Below are 15,129 nucleotides of genomic sequence, written 5' to 3'. Positions count from 1 at the left end.
TCATGTGATGGAATTGATGGTACATGTTTTATGTTTTAAATTTATTAATAGAGTCACATGATTAAATTACTATTTAAACAGTATGTGTGATGATATCAAACTTGGTCAGAACTACTAATATTTGAAAAAAAAATGTGTAAGATAATAAATTATTGTTCCTTATAGCATATAAAACACATTAACAGGCCAGGATAAATGATGTGATTGTACATTATATTACAAGACTTTCAATCATTTGAAGTCTAGTTTTAGAAGTAGGTGTCAGTTGAGACTTTAGCACTTTCTAGGTGTGTTTAGATTAGGAGCAACTTTGCTTGACCTTACAATATACGAAAAGCTAGCAGATAGGTACCACGTCGATAAACGTATAATAATTTATAATGCACTTTTACCACCCCTCTTATTATACATAGTCCTAAAATGACTTTTCTGCATGGCTTTCTTTGAATCCATATATTAATCAGAGTCTCTGAAATAATCAAACTTAATACCTTATAAAAAGTAATTAAGAAATATAAATGTATTTTTAGTATTTTTAGTATTTACTGAAAATGTGCATTACCTTAATCATAGTATAAATTGATATTGTACACAAAAATGTTTTCTCATGTCTAAAAGTTAAAAATTACTCTAAAATACCAAATAACTTTATTTATTTATTTTAATAAAGGTTTAATGTGCTGTTAGATCGATGTTATGCTTCCACTTCACCATACCCAGCAAATTCAACTTACTATGACCTTTTCATTGGGTAAGTCACAGTGGCAGCTGATTCAAGTTTGGTGGCGCAAAAAAAACATCACCCCCTGACAACTCTTCAAACTCCACCCATTAGGCACTCACCCAACCAAAAAGAGACAGTCTGGTGCACAAGCAGCAAAAACCTCTTATAGTGTAGTATTTACTCAGAGGTGTTAAAACTCATAAATGTTAAAATATCTATCTATCTATCTCTCTCTCTCTCTCTCTCTCTCTCTCTATCTATCTATCATTGATTATCTATCTATCTATCTGTCATCTATCTATCATCTATGTATCTATATCTCTCTATCTATGCCTTTCTAATCTTGTTATGATAGCTTAGATATGTAGTCGCATTCAATGATTTAATCAAAACTCTCCTACAAGTAGAATGTTCCTTTAGTAGATTGTGATACCCTTTAATGGACCAGAAAAACTTGATTGTGTTGGTCCATTATAAGGTACCATAATCTACTAAAGAACATTCTCTGTGGGATCAATACAGCACAACTCTTTTCCTGCTATAAGTAGAATAAAGTTGTAGAATAAATTCTCCTTTCCCTTAAAGTTTTTAAACACACATGCACAGAGTTGGTAAACTATGCCATAGGGTTACTTAAACTTATTTTATACTATAAAAATGCCAAATTATTAATGTTTTTGTTCTGTCTCTCTCCCCCATCTTTATTTATATATCTTCTCTTTTCTGTATTTCTCTTTTTGCTTTCTCCTTCCCCTTTTATTTTTCTATCAAACCCCTTTTCTATCTTGTCATTTCTATCTCTCTGACCTTTATTCTGTTTTTGTGTTGCTCATTATCCCAATCTGTAACAAAGATTATGAGGGTCATAATTGAGTGGATGTAGGAAATTTAAAAAAGGAAAATAAAATGTAGTTATTTTCCCTATAAAATGAACATAATATTAATGCAGTAGACTGAAACTTCATGCAAAAAGACCAGAAAAATCAACTGTTTATGTAGAGTACACTGTGGGGTAGATTTACCAAGGAGCGGATGCTGCTATCTACCCCCGTACTTTTCGGCTTGCCGGAAATGTAAGTTAAGAAGCAGCAGTCAAAAGACCGCAGCTTCTCAACTCGTCCACCACCTCTGAGGTGGTGGACAGCAATCAGCCCAAACCAATCTAGCGGCCAATTGGCCACGAATGTGCAGGGGGTGGCATTGCACATGCATTTCCCTAGACATGCTTGTGCAATGATAAATGTCGACAGCGTATGCTGACGGCATTTTTCGATGTCCGCACACACATTTATAAATCTACCCCTGTATGTAAAAAGGTAGCAGCTCGACATCCAAGCAAGTAACTGTTATATTAATTTATAAACTGATAATGACAGACAATAGAGCAGATAACATATTATAGCATGTGGTATATACAATGTCCAAATCTGGCACTTTTAAAGTACCAAAAACCTTAAAACAAAGTAAAGGTTTACTAGACTTTTTTTTAAGTATGCCATACTTTACTATTCACAAAGTTAAAGATAGTGAAACAGCACTATTGGTGAAAGCCTACCTTGCACTGCCTGAAAGGCATTATTATTTGTCTTGTTGTAGTTTTACATATTCTAACAATGTACTCTGCAGGCAGGACTCTCTCTAACAGGTAGCTGTAGGTGTATAACTTTTCTACTAGCAGTGTTGGAGATCCTGTGTTAGACAACAATTCCAGGAAAAGAGGAATTTCCCCTGTGATAATGTTGCATTGAGGCTGAAACAAAGACAGATACAGTATGCTAGGTGTCTCCAGGCCTATAACTCTTGCTATTACACCTGTAAATATTCACATTTACAACATTCCTCACTACTAGGAACTGAAGTGGACTCCCTTCCTGTAGCTTAATTTCTTCCTAGCTGAAGCAGGAAGTGACATAAACACACTACCTGTGTTATATACTACATGTAGGTTGCTGCGGTACTATGTGTTTATATTGATGCAATCTGCTTAATAGACACCTCCTAACCACATCTGAGGTTTTATTTGTGCTAGATGGAGTTTGACATGTCTCGCCACTCCCATTGTTTGCCTCACAATTGAGAAGCATTGTATTGGTAGCATTTTTTGCATCGGTTATACAATGTTGCTGTTTGAGCGGCAAAACATAATTGTATATATTATATCCTGACTTTATTATTTGATTAGTATAAACGTATACTCCCCAGATGTATAGGTTTGTTTTTGTTTATAACCTTCTGATTGGTTAATTTATAGTGAGGCATTGCCATTGCCTTGAAGAATCAGTGGTTAAATCCTATTAAATAGTGCTTGGTTTGGCAATGGGGGTAGTGAGCCTCCCATCAAGAGTACTAGCCATCACTAAGTTATAACTAAATGTGTGGAGTTCCAAAGGGTGGTGGTCACTTTTAGCCCAAAACTTTGTACAGTAAATATCTCTAAAGTAGAACATTAAATGGAGACACAATGTAAATGGGATTCAGAAAACAAATAAATATAAACTGAAGATGTTTGCATAAATGATGTTCAATGGAATTAATACGCGTAAACATTGTACAGTATTTCAAAAATAGTCGAAAAACAAACTAAGATATACTTTAGATTAATACCGCCCATGGGGATACATGGTGGGTTTATTGGTTTGTATGCCACTGCAAAGTTTTCCTGTTTCTCCATTCTTTTCATTTCCACTATTACTGAATTTACAGTAAGAATTTCACATAAGTACCAGAATGATTTTGTAGCTGTAACATTTGCTTTCTGTCTGACAGGTGTCCAAAAGACAAATATACAGTCATCATATCAAATGGGCTACATCAGTATGCACGGTTTTCATTTTCAGCCTTCCGCTTCCTAGAACAATATGGACAGCCTGTGTCAACATTTTATTTGCACTGTATTACTCGACTCTGTGAAACAGCATCCTGTGCCAACTTCATACAAGTAATCATGAACATGTATCATAATAAATATATTGATAAGAGTGTCTAGTAATATACTGTATATATATATTCTTTTTTTATTTCCCAATACAATTATATATTAGTGACAATCTACCTATTGTGCTCAATGTCATTTGATCTAAAACAATAGTTAATCAAACTAAATTAAGCAAACACCTTCAAAAATGGTTCAACAACAATTTAAAGCTTGAAATGATGCTGTAAAAAATAGTTGGATTCTTATTAGTTGTAGTTCCCATTTTTATATTCTTTGTCAACCCAGCCAAAAAAGTTCTATTTCTGGGTAAAATGTATTTATTACTAGAGAACGCTGACATTGGCTTAAATATAAGGCACATTAATCTTAATATATTAGCTCATTCTTTTATAAAACATTTTTCTAACAATGGGAAAGAAAAATGAAAATATTTTAATATTTAAAATATAGTTGTTGTTTTTTTTTTTTACTATTGTGTGGTTGGCTGTCAGGGATAAAGGAGTTATTGTTTAAAACATATAAATATATATATATATTTTTTTTTTAGACTTGTCCAGCTCGTAGAAGGAGGGATGTAAGAGCCGCCTCTAGTTCTTCATCCTCTGTTTCTGAACCAGCAACTATTACTTCACCAGGAATCATTACTAGTAGTGAAAATGGTATGCATAAGAACAACTTTTATTTGTACCTTCTATGCTTTGAAATTGAATTATCTATAATGTTATTTGTTGCACACAGAGATATATCTAAGGGTCCCAGGGGTTACAAAATGATAAAAAAACCACCTAAATACTTCTGTTCCAAAAGCAGTGAAAAAGTCGTAGCAAATAAAAGGATAATAGGTAGCGCTGAGAAAAAGTTTAAATATCACACTGGGTCAAATAATAAAAATGAAAAGAAATCGATTAATGTACATATTTATTTAAAATAAACACATATACTAGTAAACATTAAAAAAAACTTAGCAAAATTATAGTCCATTAAAGACAATTGTACCCTGCCAGGAACCTTGACATAAACCACTATGTGCCGGCACACAAGATACAAAAGTCCTAATCCAGATCGACAGAGGTGAAGATAGCCTAATGTTGCTTAGAATTCTGTTATGTATTTTCATACATCTATTCATAATTAGCTTGTATAAATTCTGTCCTCAAACAACTAATCTCTTGAAGTGTTATGTTATTCTGCTGCCTAATTAAAAGGACCTGAAAACCTGTTAAATGGACAGTAAAGTCATAATTAGACATTCATAATTCAGACAGAGCATACAATTTTAAACAACTTTCCAATTTACTTCTATTATTTAATTTGCTTCCTTCTATTGATATTTTTGCTGAAAGGTTTGTCTAGGTAATTTCAGGAGCAGCACATAACCTAGGTTCTGGCTACTGATTGGTGGCTATATATATATATATATATATATATATATATATATATACTGATTTTCATTGTCTCACCCATGTGTTCAGTTAGAAACCAGTAGTGCATTGCTGCTCCTACTACAAATGATACCAAGAGAATGAAGAAACTTTAATAATTGAAGTAAACTGGAAAGTTGTTTAAAATTGTTTGTTCTACCCAAATCATGAAATAAATAATGTGGTTTTCATGTACCTTTAATGTTGTTGAATTTAAAAGAGGACATTATTATTTTTTTTTTAAAGGATATTCTTGTTCTGAATAAAACTAGGGCTAGTTTACTTGTTCTTATCTACCACTATAGACATGGGGTTTTTATTAATCAACCATTGAGCAATATTTAATCAGTAACTATGAAAATAATTAAAAAACAGTTTTAAAGTAACCTTATTTATGGGGAAACATATTTGTAACATTCTTAAATAGTGCTCTTTCATAGGGAAGAACAACTTTTTTTTTTCTTTTCAAAAAAGCTTTATTGAAATGATTGAGGTTTCACAATAAAATTTTAATCAATATGGTGTACATTACATAGAGACATAAATGTTTGTAACATAAAACAATCTATACAGTAGACCATATTCATACACAGTGCTCACATAATTTATATCTTTCTAAGCCATTGTAAGTCTGGATGTTAATCTTAATGGGTAACACAAGGAGATCCTGTGAAGCATTTAATAAAATATAAGAACAGATAAAGTGTTCCTATGTTAAAGGGTGCTGTTTGATTCTATTAATTGGCTATGTGAACTATATTCGATGAACCTCAACCTATACCCCTGCTGAATAGATCACTTTTAGGTCTTATATCTTAACAGCGTAGTTATAATATGGGGTTAGCTTACATGTAGCTTAATAAGAATAGCAGAAAACAAATGGATAAAACATAGAATAAATTACCATAAAGGTCTACATTGGGTGAGCAGTTAGCATTTCTATAGGGTTCACCTATGTACCTTTTTATAAATTCAAGTGCTTTGTTGTAAAGATACTGTGTCCCAATGGATAAATGGTTTGAAATGACAAATAATAAAGGTATTATGTATCTGGCTACATGGTGACATGGTGCCCAAATATGACTTTAGATATTATGGGTTAGCTAAGGACTGCTGACAAAGCTATGACATCCTTCTATGGGTAAAGGGAGAATTGTGCATCTGGTTATATACAATGTATTGTGATATTGAGACTTATTTTACAAATACAGCATCTGTATTTTTAAGACATGTAATCATGCTGTCTTCCTTTCAGCAGCTCCGGCCGCAAGCAGCACAAGGAAGATTAATTGTTATTATTATTACAAGATGATATGTGGTGCAGTTTCTGCCAATTCAGTTCTTAACATTTTCTATACATAAGTCCAATTGCTATAGTATGTAACAAAGAATGTGAACGCATGAACTACTTAAATCATAAATCAAACTAATAAACAAAACAATTCAACACTGTAGATTTGCTTGTACCATCATTGTCTAAACAGTATGCTTGACGGTATGCAGTAGGAGTTCACTTGCAAGTCAAAATCAGCCCCCCATGTGAAGCTGCCCATAATATATGGTGTTGGGGAAAATTAATTGTGCTTCTTGTAAGTTCTTGCCAGACCTTGGCAGATTGCACACAAGGTCAGCGCTCTCTTTGCTGTTCTGAGGATCCATAAGAACTGTAGATCCTACTGTGTCAAATAAACTTTAAGCTTTATCTCAGGTGCCTCATGATAGACATCCATTGAGGTGCTTTGATCCAGGCTTGGCGATGTATTGTTTGTATCTGTCTTGGGGCCCCCACCAAACCCCTTAAAGGCTCAGTTTGCACCAATATAATGCCTGCTTGAGGTATACAATTTTGTATTCTGGCCAGCACCTTTTGCAATAAGGTCTCCTGGTATGCATTTCCCGGGCAATATGTTGTAAGAAGGCCAGTTTGCGTGTCAATTAGAGTGGTAGAATATAACAAGTATCCCTTGATGCAGTGAATTTCCCAACGTCAGGATGTAGTGTGGTTGGATGGTGTGGGACCCTGTTTTGTATGTTTTTGTTACCATGCTCTCGGCTGTCCCGGCATCTTCCTGTGTAAAGCTGTCTGATTCTTTTTAGATGGTTGTTTGTGGAGTGTTGCTCGCATATATCTTTTGCATAAGCCAGTCATACGGAGCTCTTTCCATTAGAGAGTTCATAAGTCACTCAAAGTTTGCAAAATAAGGGTTTGTATTTGAAGCTGGTGTTTCTATATTATCCTTTGCAGCTATTTTGTAGAGGGATCTTTCCCTTTTGGGATTTACAGTGTGCTGGGCAGATCTTTGTAAGATGCGATTTAGCAGCTTTTAGTTTTGGAAATACAACAAGTATAAGGATGTCGGCACAGAGGTGATGCTACGTTCAATGTAGACAAGGACCCTCGATTACTCGAGGGGGGTGGCGCTGCCTATGTATGATCCGCCGCTCTAGGCCTCTATCGTCCGATGCCGTGCTTAAATTTAAAAAATGCAGTCCAATTTTCCAAATAATCAAGTTCTACTAATGCATAAAACCTTATAGGTAATAAGATCTGTTATTGCGCTGTGGGATTTCTCTTATAACCAGTGGATTATTGAGTACTCAGTAGGAGCTCAGGGAAAATGCGACCATGCAAGGCCATGGTTCGGACGACTTTTTTTAAGTTTATTCACTCTTCAGTAAAGAGTAATGGCTTAATTTATAAAGCTGTGGAAACAGCTTGAAAGTCCTTTTAAATCTTTATTCACTAGTTAAGAAGCAGTGGTCTTAAGACTACTGCTTCCTAAACTTCCAATCACCTCAGATATTGTGGACTGACCTTTCTAGGATGATGTGTGCAAATGTTTGTGCTAGTTTTCAAAATTGTTTGAGCACAGGTTAAATTGCACTCAAATTACAAGTTGATTTAAGCAAAAATGATTAATGGAATCTCAGAGCTATGGTTAACTGTTTCGCGAAAAATAAATACATGTATATATATATATATATATATATATATATAATATATATATATACAGTATATATAAGTGCATTGCAGCCCTTTGCAATAAGTAGATGAAAACATGAAAAAGCATATTTATGCAATATTAATATTTAATAAACATTCCAATGTTTTTCACAAAGCAGAATATGTTCTATGTATTTCTAAATATATATTTATATCTTAATATATCTATACTATTTTTAACATTGAGGGGACTAGTAACCTTTTCCCTCTGGGCTAGTAGCTATTAACCCCTGGCTAGTAAACCATAGTGATATTTTTCCACCCCTTTCTATGCCTATATATAATCATCTATATATAATTATAGGTATAGATATATATTAACCAAATTACCATTATATATATATATATATATATATATATATATATATATATATATATATATATATATATATATATATATATGTATTTATGAATAAATAGAACATATTTTGCTATGTGCAGAACATTGGAATGTGAAATAATCATATTTTCATGTCGGGTTGGTACATTTGAGAAAATGAGTCCAGGTAAGTGTGCGAGTCAAGTGTTTTTTTCCACTTTTTTTCTCCATTGACTTTTAGTTTAATGTTTTCTTTATTTAGATGTTTCAAAAAATTATATAACAACAAAGAAACAAAAAGAAAGTTACAAACAATCAAAATATTTCAAAGAATTTCCACAGAATATAAAATTACTGCTTTGTCATACTCGCATTTCTGTTCAAGTCCATCAATTTGAGTTTACTTTCAGAGTTCAAATTTCCCAGAATTATTTGTAACATCAAGGTATAGTACTACATAACAACATTAAGAGACATTCAGAGGCTAATAGACTCAGATTATTACGTCAACAAGTTGCTTACAAGATTATTTATCTGCAGTTTTCTTATCTTTAACAGTGAGACAGTTAGTTCTGCAAGATTAATTTCAATATGGGTCAATATGTAGCTGTATTGCATTTACATTACATTAGCACACAAGCCTATTCCTGTAGATCTCCCCTCTCCTCGGCTCTAGGATGGTAGTAGGAGTCCCAAAAGAACATAATTTCTGCAAAATAATCTAATCTACCTACTGTGTAATAATAGAATCTTTCTAATGATAAATTAATTTTCATCTGTGCTATCCACATAGTTACTGTTGGTTCTGCGTCTGATTTCCAAAGTCATGGGATGACTTGTTTCGTACTACATATGGCTAATTGGAAAAGTGACGTGTATTGCTTGAAGGGGAATTTACGGATAGTATGAAACAAGTATACCAAGGGGTCTAATGGAATGTTAAAATTCAGCAATTTACTCATCTCTGTGTTAATACTCCTCCAATAGTCTGCTATCTTGGGACATTCCCACCATATGTGGAAAGGGATTCCTTTTCCTGCACATTTTCTCCAACATCTATTAGATGCTTCGGGGAATATAAATTTCAACCTGTGAGGGGTAAGATACCAGCGGAGTAGGAATTTATAATTTGTTTCCAGTAGGGTTGCTGAATGTGCAGATCTAGCTGTATTCTGAAAGATCTTTAGCCATTCTTGTTCTGTAAGAGTGTAAGTTCTTTGTGCCAGGAATTGACTGTTGAAGTGTGTAAAGTCTCAAGAGGAGTAATTAGGAGTTGATATAGGAAGGAGATGGTGTGTGTCTGTGGGGAGTCTTGAGTGCAAAGTTTCTCAAGTGTGGTACGCTCTCTCGTAATTTGATGTTTGAGTTTGTGAGAGTCAACAAAGTGACTGAGTTGAAGGTATCTGAACCAGTACGTGAATTGTGTGACTTCTAATTCCTCTAGGTGTTGTTTCGAGATCAGTTTACCCTCTTCAAGTAGAGAGTATAATGGGAGTAGGCCTTCCAGTCCACTTGGCAATATCGTTGTCAATGGTATCCCTATAGGAAAGTCAGCATTGGATAACACAGTTGTCAAGGGGAAGGGATCGTGGATATATGTGGATATCTATGTAGTACGTTAAACCTAATATCAAATGTTTCTTTTATGATTGGATAATCTTTAACTAGTGATGGTTGGTTTCCTCTAGATTGCCAACAGTATGTTCCTAACTGTGCTGAATTGGTGAGGTCATGTTCCAGTATCACCCAGAGTCTATTATGATTTATGGGGAGTGTACACCAATCTATCACTCTTCTTAAAAATATTGCATTACGATATCTGGATAAGTCTGGGACCCCCAAATCTCCAAATGTTTTTGGTAGGTAGAGGGTAGATCTAGCCACTCTGGATGGACGCTTTCTCCAGATATAGGAGTTCAGCACTTTCTGCAGTCTAGAAATATATGCTTCCGGGAGAGGTATGGGGAGGGTTTGGAACAGATAATGTATCTTAGGGAGGATAGTCATCTTGGTTACTCCAATTCTACCAAGCCAGGATATTTGTTTATGTAACCATAGAGAGGTATCTCCGCAAACCTTGGTCATTAGGGCTTCATAATTTAGGTCGATTCATTTCTGTTTATCACCTGCAAGATAAATGCCTAAATATTTTAAAGCAGATTGCTGTATTTGGTAGGGTACTTGTGATCTAAGTTTTTGTATGTCTGTGCTATTTAAGTTGATGGGGAGCATCTCTGACTTATTTTGGTTTACCAAATAATTGGAACAGTGGCCAAATGTTTCCATGGAGCTCCGCACCACAGAGAGAGAAGTATTTGGGCGCGTTAAAATTAACAACAAAACATCAGCGTATAGCGCAAGCTTATGAGGAGTGGAGCTTATGGTGAGTCCGTGAATGTTGGGGTTATTTCATAAAGTTATTGCTAGGATTTCCATGGACAAAACAAATAATAGAGGGGATAATGGGCAGCCCTGTCTAGTGCCATTTAGAATTGGAAATGGGGTGTATAGGATCCCATTTACCTTAACTTTAGCTGTCGGTTTTGAATAAAGGGCAAATATTTTTGAGATAAAACTGTCAGGGAAGCCGAATTTCTTTAAGGTCAAATTTAAGAAAGTCCAGTCTAGTCTGTCAAAGGCTTTCTCAGCGTCAGTCGAGAGTAAAACGGAGGGTATGTCATGATTTATAGCATATTGTATTAAATGAAGGACCTTTACAGTGTTATCTTTTGCCTCTCTCTGGGGCAAGAATCCCACCTGGTCTGGGTGGATAAGCAAGGGTAGAAGTTTATTGAGCCTAGTAGCTAAAATCTTTGCATAGATCTTCACATCTACATTTAGAAGTGAGATTGGGCGGTAGTTTGAAGGGGCTGTGGGATCTTTACCTGGTTTTGGTATAACCGTTACTATCGCTTCAAGCATAGAGGGTGGGAACGCAGACATTCGGTCGACCTGATTGAAAACTGCGAGCATTTGTGGTATTAATAAATGTTTAAACTTTTTATAGTAGGAGCTTGTTAGCCCATCTGGGCCTAGACTCTTTCCTATCTTTAGAGAGTGTATAGCAGCGCTAATCTCCTCAGAGTTGATTGGTGAGGCAAGGGTTTCTAGGTCATCTAATGGGATAGAAGGTACAGTCACCTGCTCCAAATATCGGAGGCAGTGTGCCTGATGTTCCTCTATATTTCTGTTAGGAATCAAATTATAAAGAGTGGAATAATAGTCTCTAAATATTTCAGCCATTCTATGGGATTCTACAGTGTTTTCCTTATTTGCATCCTGTAGCGTGCTAATAAAGTGTGTCACTTGTCTAACTTTAAGCGCTCTGGCTAACAGCCTGCCAGGTTTATTACCTTCAATAAAAAATCGCTGTCTTAACTTCATAGCTTGTGTGTGAGCTGAGTGTTCCAAGAATGTTGTGAATTTGTTTTTAGCCTGTTCTCTTTGAGACTTCAGTGAGTCATCTATGACCTGTCAAGCTGCTGAAATTTGTCTGTGAGGTCTTGGTGATGCATTTTATGGTTTTTGGATTGTGTTGCCTTAATCTTTATCAGCTCGCCTCTTACGAAGCACTTGTGGGCTTCCCAGATAGTGCATGGGGCAGTGTCTGGGGTGTTATTAATGTAAAAGTACTCACTTAACAATGTTTCTATTTGTTGCAAGATAAGGGTATCATTGAGTAAGGCATCATCAAAGCGCCATTGGTAGGGTTTGAAAGGAAGTGATAACCTGTGAGTGGTGCAAATGACTGCTGAATGGTCTGACCCGGCAGTGGGGCAAATATGAGTGTTTACGACTGATGTAATAGCTATGTGGTCTATGAGGATATAGTCAATGCGTGAGTGGGAACTTTTAGGCGCAGAATAAAAGGTAAAGTCTCTCCCTCTGGGGTGTTGGATACGCCATGGGTCATGTACTCCTAAGAGTGTCAGGTCATCTTTAATAGATTTAAGCGCTTTTTTCGAAAGTTGGGATTGTGTAGCGGAGCTATCTAATAATGGGTTAAATGGTGTTTTAAAGTCCCCTCCAATGATTAATGACCCTTTATAAAAAGCTAGAATGTTATTGGAAATCTTGCGGATAAAGGATGCTTGATGGGTTTTGGGAGCGTAAATGTTGACTAGTGTAACAGGTTTGCCATACAGTAATCCCATTATAGCCAGAAATCTCCCCTCATTATCTCTTTCTACTCGTTGTACATGGAATGCTGACCCCCGAGATCTTTTTGTCTGAGTGACTGCTGTGATAATGGATGGGGTATGAGTTTGTAAAAAAACTTAGGCTCTTGATCTTTTAAGTAATGTGTCTCCTGTAAGAATAGAATTACAATTTGCTTATGGACAATGTCAGCGAAAGCAACTCGTCTCTTATGAGGGTTATTAAATCCTCTGACATTTTGTGTCATGAATCTAATCTGTTTCTGAGCTGACATTATTCACACCAAGTCAGAGGTTGATATATGTTGGGTAAGACTGAGAGTACATAATTTCTAAGCTTGTCATAAACATATATACATATACGTATTTCAAACAGTATTGTGGTAATATCATACCTGTTCTTGAACAGTGCGGCAATTATCTGTGGTTGATAAAGATAAACAATAAACAAACAACAAAACAATAACATAAATTCAAACAAACAATTTGAAATGAAATGTCACACAATAGGGGTAGAATAGCCTATCCCAATGTTATGGTAATAAGCTGGTATAAGTCGGGACAATTCAATTTAAACTAATAGTCATTGAGAGTCAACAGAATAATTTTTAAACAAGGAAGTCATTGTCAGGAACTGTACAGCCCATTAGGTTAAATGTAGAGCTGAGCTGACATCTGTACCAAACAAGAAACTATCTCACCCATTTGTTGAGTTGTGCTTTCAGGTAGCAGCAGAACTTTGATCTTCTTGTGTTTTCTTGGTTTTCTTGATGCGCTGCTGTTGCCACAGTGATTTTGGTAGTCTTAAAGGATGTGCTGGGCCAGTAAAGGCTGGTTTCTCTCCTGTTGCCACTGAGGGTGGTGGATCGATTCCCAGTGCAGCACATGTATCTGGAATATCTTCTGGTGTTTTGCAAATATATTTCTCACCTTTACAAGAGATGTTGAGAAAGCATGGGAATCCCCAGCGGTATGCGATAGCTTTCGCTCTAAGCAAAGATCTTAATGGCTGGAATTATCTGCATCATTGGAGAGTGCGGGATGTCAAATCAGCAAATATCTGTAGATGGTGATTTTGAAAGGTGATTTCTTCTTTAGTTTGGTAATTTTTAAGTTTGAGGACCACGTCACGTGGTGGTGCTTGGTCAGCAGGTTTGGGCCGAAGTGCTCTATGAGCTCTATCAATACCCATGTCCATGTCAGCTGTAGGTCCTAAAAGTGATAAAAACAGGCCCATGAGGTATTCAGGTATAGTGTTTGGTAGAACAGATTCTGGGATTCCCCTGATACGTAAGTTCTGGCGACGCTCTCTGTTCTCCAGATCTTGCAAATTGTCCTGTAACTGTAAAATTAACATGTCATGAGTCTGAGTGGTAGTTTGTAGTGTGGATATTTCAGTTTGGTTGTATTCCACGTCTTCCTCCAAGGCCTCTACTCGATTGCCCACCTCAGTAATATCTCTCTTTAAGCTTGCCATTTCTTCTTTGATGCATTCCCTTACCTTTACTACAATATTATCTAGATCATTTTTGGAAGGTATAGTAGCCAGAAAGGCCTTCGAGAGTTGAACCGGTCTCTCTGTATCGCTATCTGCACTATCTGATGAGGATATCATGGGCTGTTGTGATTCTGTTGATAGAGCAGGTAGTGGAGGATCTGACATTTTAAAAAAGGAGCTCACTGTAGTGCGTGCTGTTGTAGGTTTTTTAATGTCTTTTCCTGCTTTTGATATCCGTTTTGGGGACATCTCTATCCCTTTTTGTTAAATGGCTATTACATTGTCCTCAGAGGAAGTTTTCCACAAGCAAAGGTAGTTATTAGTGCAGGGTCTCTTTAAATGATAGTGCTGTGGCGTATTATTAATTCTACCCCACAATGTGGGCTGTGATCATGTCAGGATAGTCCAGTTCACATTTGTGCTGCTGTGTGTGTAAAGGCAGTATTATTAAACTCCATTCTAATTAGCGCTTATATGAGGCATCCTAGTGTGGGTAAGGGCCCTGTAAGTAAGGTCTCTCTTTCTGTGTGTGTTTTTTTTTTCTATTGCCCTAATGTCCCGCCGCGTGGTTTCCCAGGGCGCTTCCCAAATGCCCCACTTCTGCTATCATACACTCCGGTATTAAGTATTGGTCACTTACATTTAAGTGGCAATATGGCAATGTCTGTGATCATCGCTATTTCCTTTCGGCAGCTGTGTTGTCTATGCAAGCGCCGTTTAGTTTGTAGGCAGGCGTGTTAAGATGGCGACTATGCGCTAGGCCTCATTACCAGATGCGCTTGTGATCTCCACACCTATGTTCCCAAGTTCCTCTGTGGTGTCCAGCAGTTATGCCACTTTTGTTCCTAAGTGGTTATGTGACTTCTGCTGATGATACGTCCACTTTCTTAGGCATTTATGGACATCAGCAACCGGAGCTCACACTAATGTGTGGCCATTACTCACGACGGCCGGCTCCGCCCCCCCCTCCATTGACTTTTATGGGGGAATAGGTTATCTTTTGCGCAACAGTCTAATTGTGCTAAAATTAAGCTTTCTGCATTTGTCAGGATAGTGCAAGCATGATACATT

General features: G+C 36.2%; 1 protein-coding gene across 1 annotated transcript in view; it reads left to right on the top strand.

Annotated features, from left to right (window-relative positions):
• LOC128651897 (zona pellucida-like domain-containing protein 1) overlaps nucleotides 1-15,129 on the top strand; it is a 69,901-nt gene that overhangs the window by 36,458 nt on the left and 18,314 nt on the right. Inside the window, exons 7-9 of the mRNA XM_053704864.1 lie at nucleotides 671-751; nucleotides 3,491-3,662; nucleotides 4,207-4,318. Coding sequence (XP_053560839.1) covers nucleotides 671-751; nucleotides 3,491-3,662; nucleotides 4,207-4,318 — 365 coding nt within the window. The remainder of the gene's footprint in view (nucleotides 1-670; nucleotides 752-3,490; nucleotides 3,663-4,206; nucleotides 4,319-15,129) is intronic.

This window comes from Bombina bombina, chromosome 3 (genome assembly GCF_027579735.1).
Source record: "Bombina bombina isolate aBomBom1 chromosome 3, aBomBom1.pri, whole genome shotgun sequence".
In the NCBI taxonomy this organism is placed as follows: domain Eukaryota; kingdom Metazoa; phylum Chordata; class Amphibia; order Anura; family Bombinatoridae; genus Bombina; species Bombina bombina.
The sequence above is the reverse complement of the archived record's forward strand: the minus strand, read 5'-3'. Positions and strand labels throughout refer to the sequence as shown.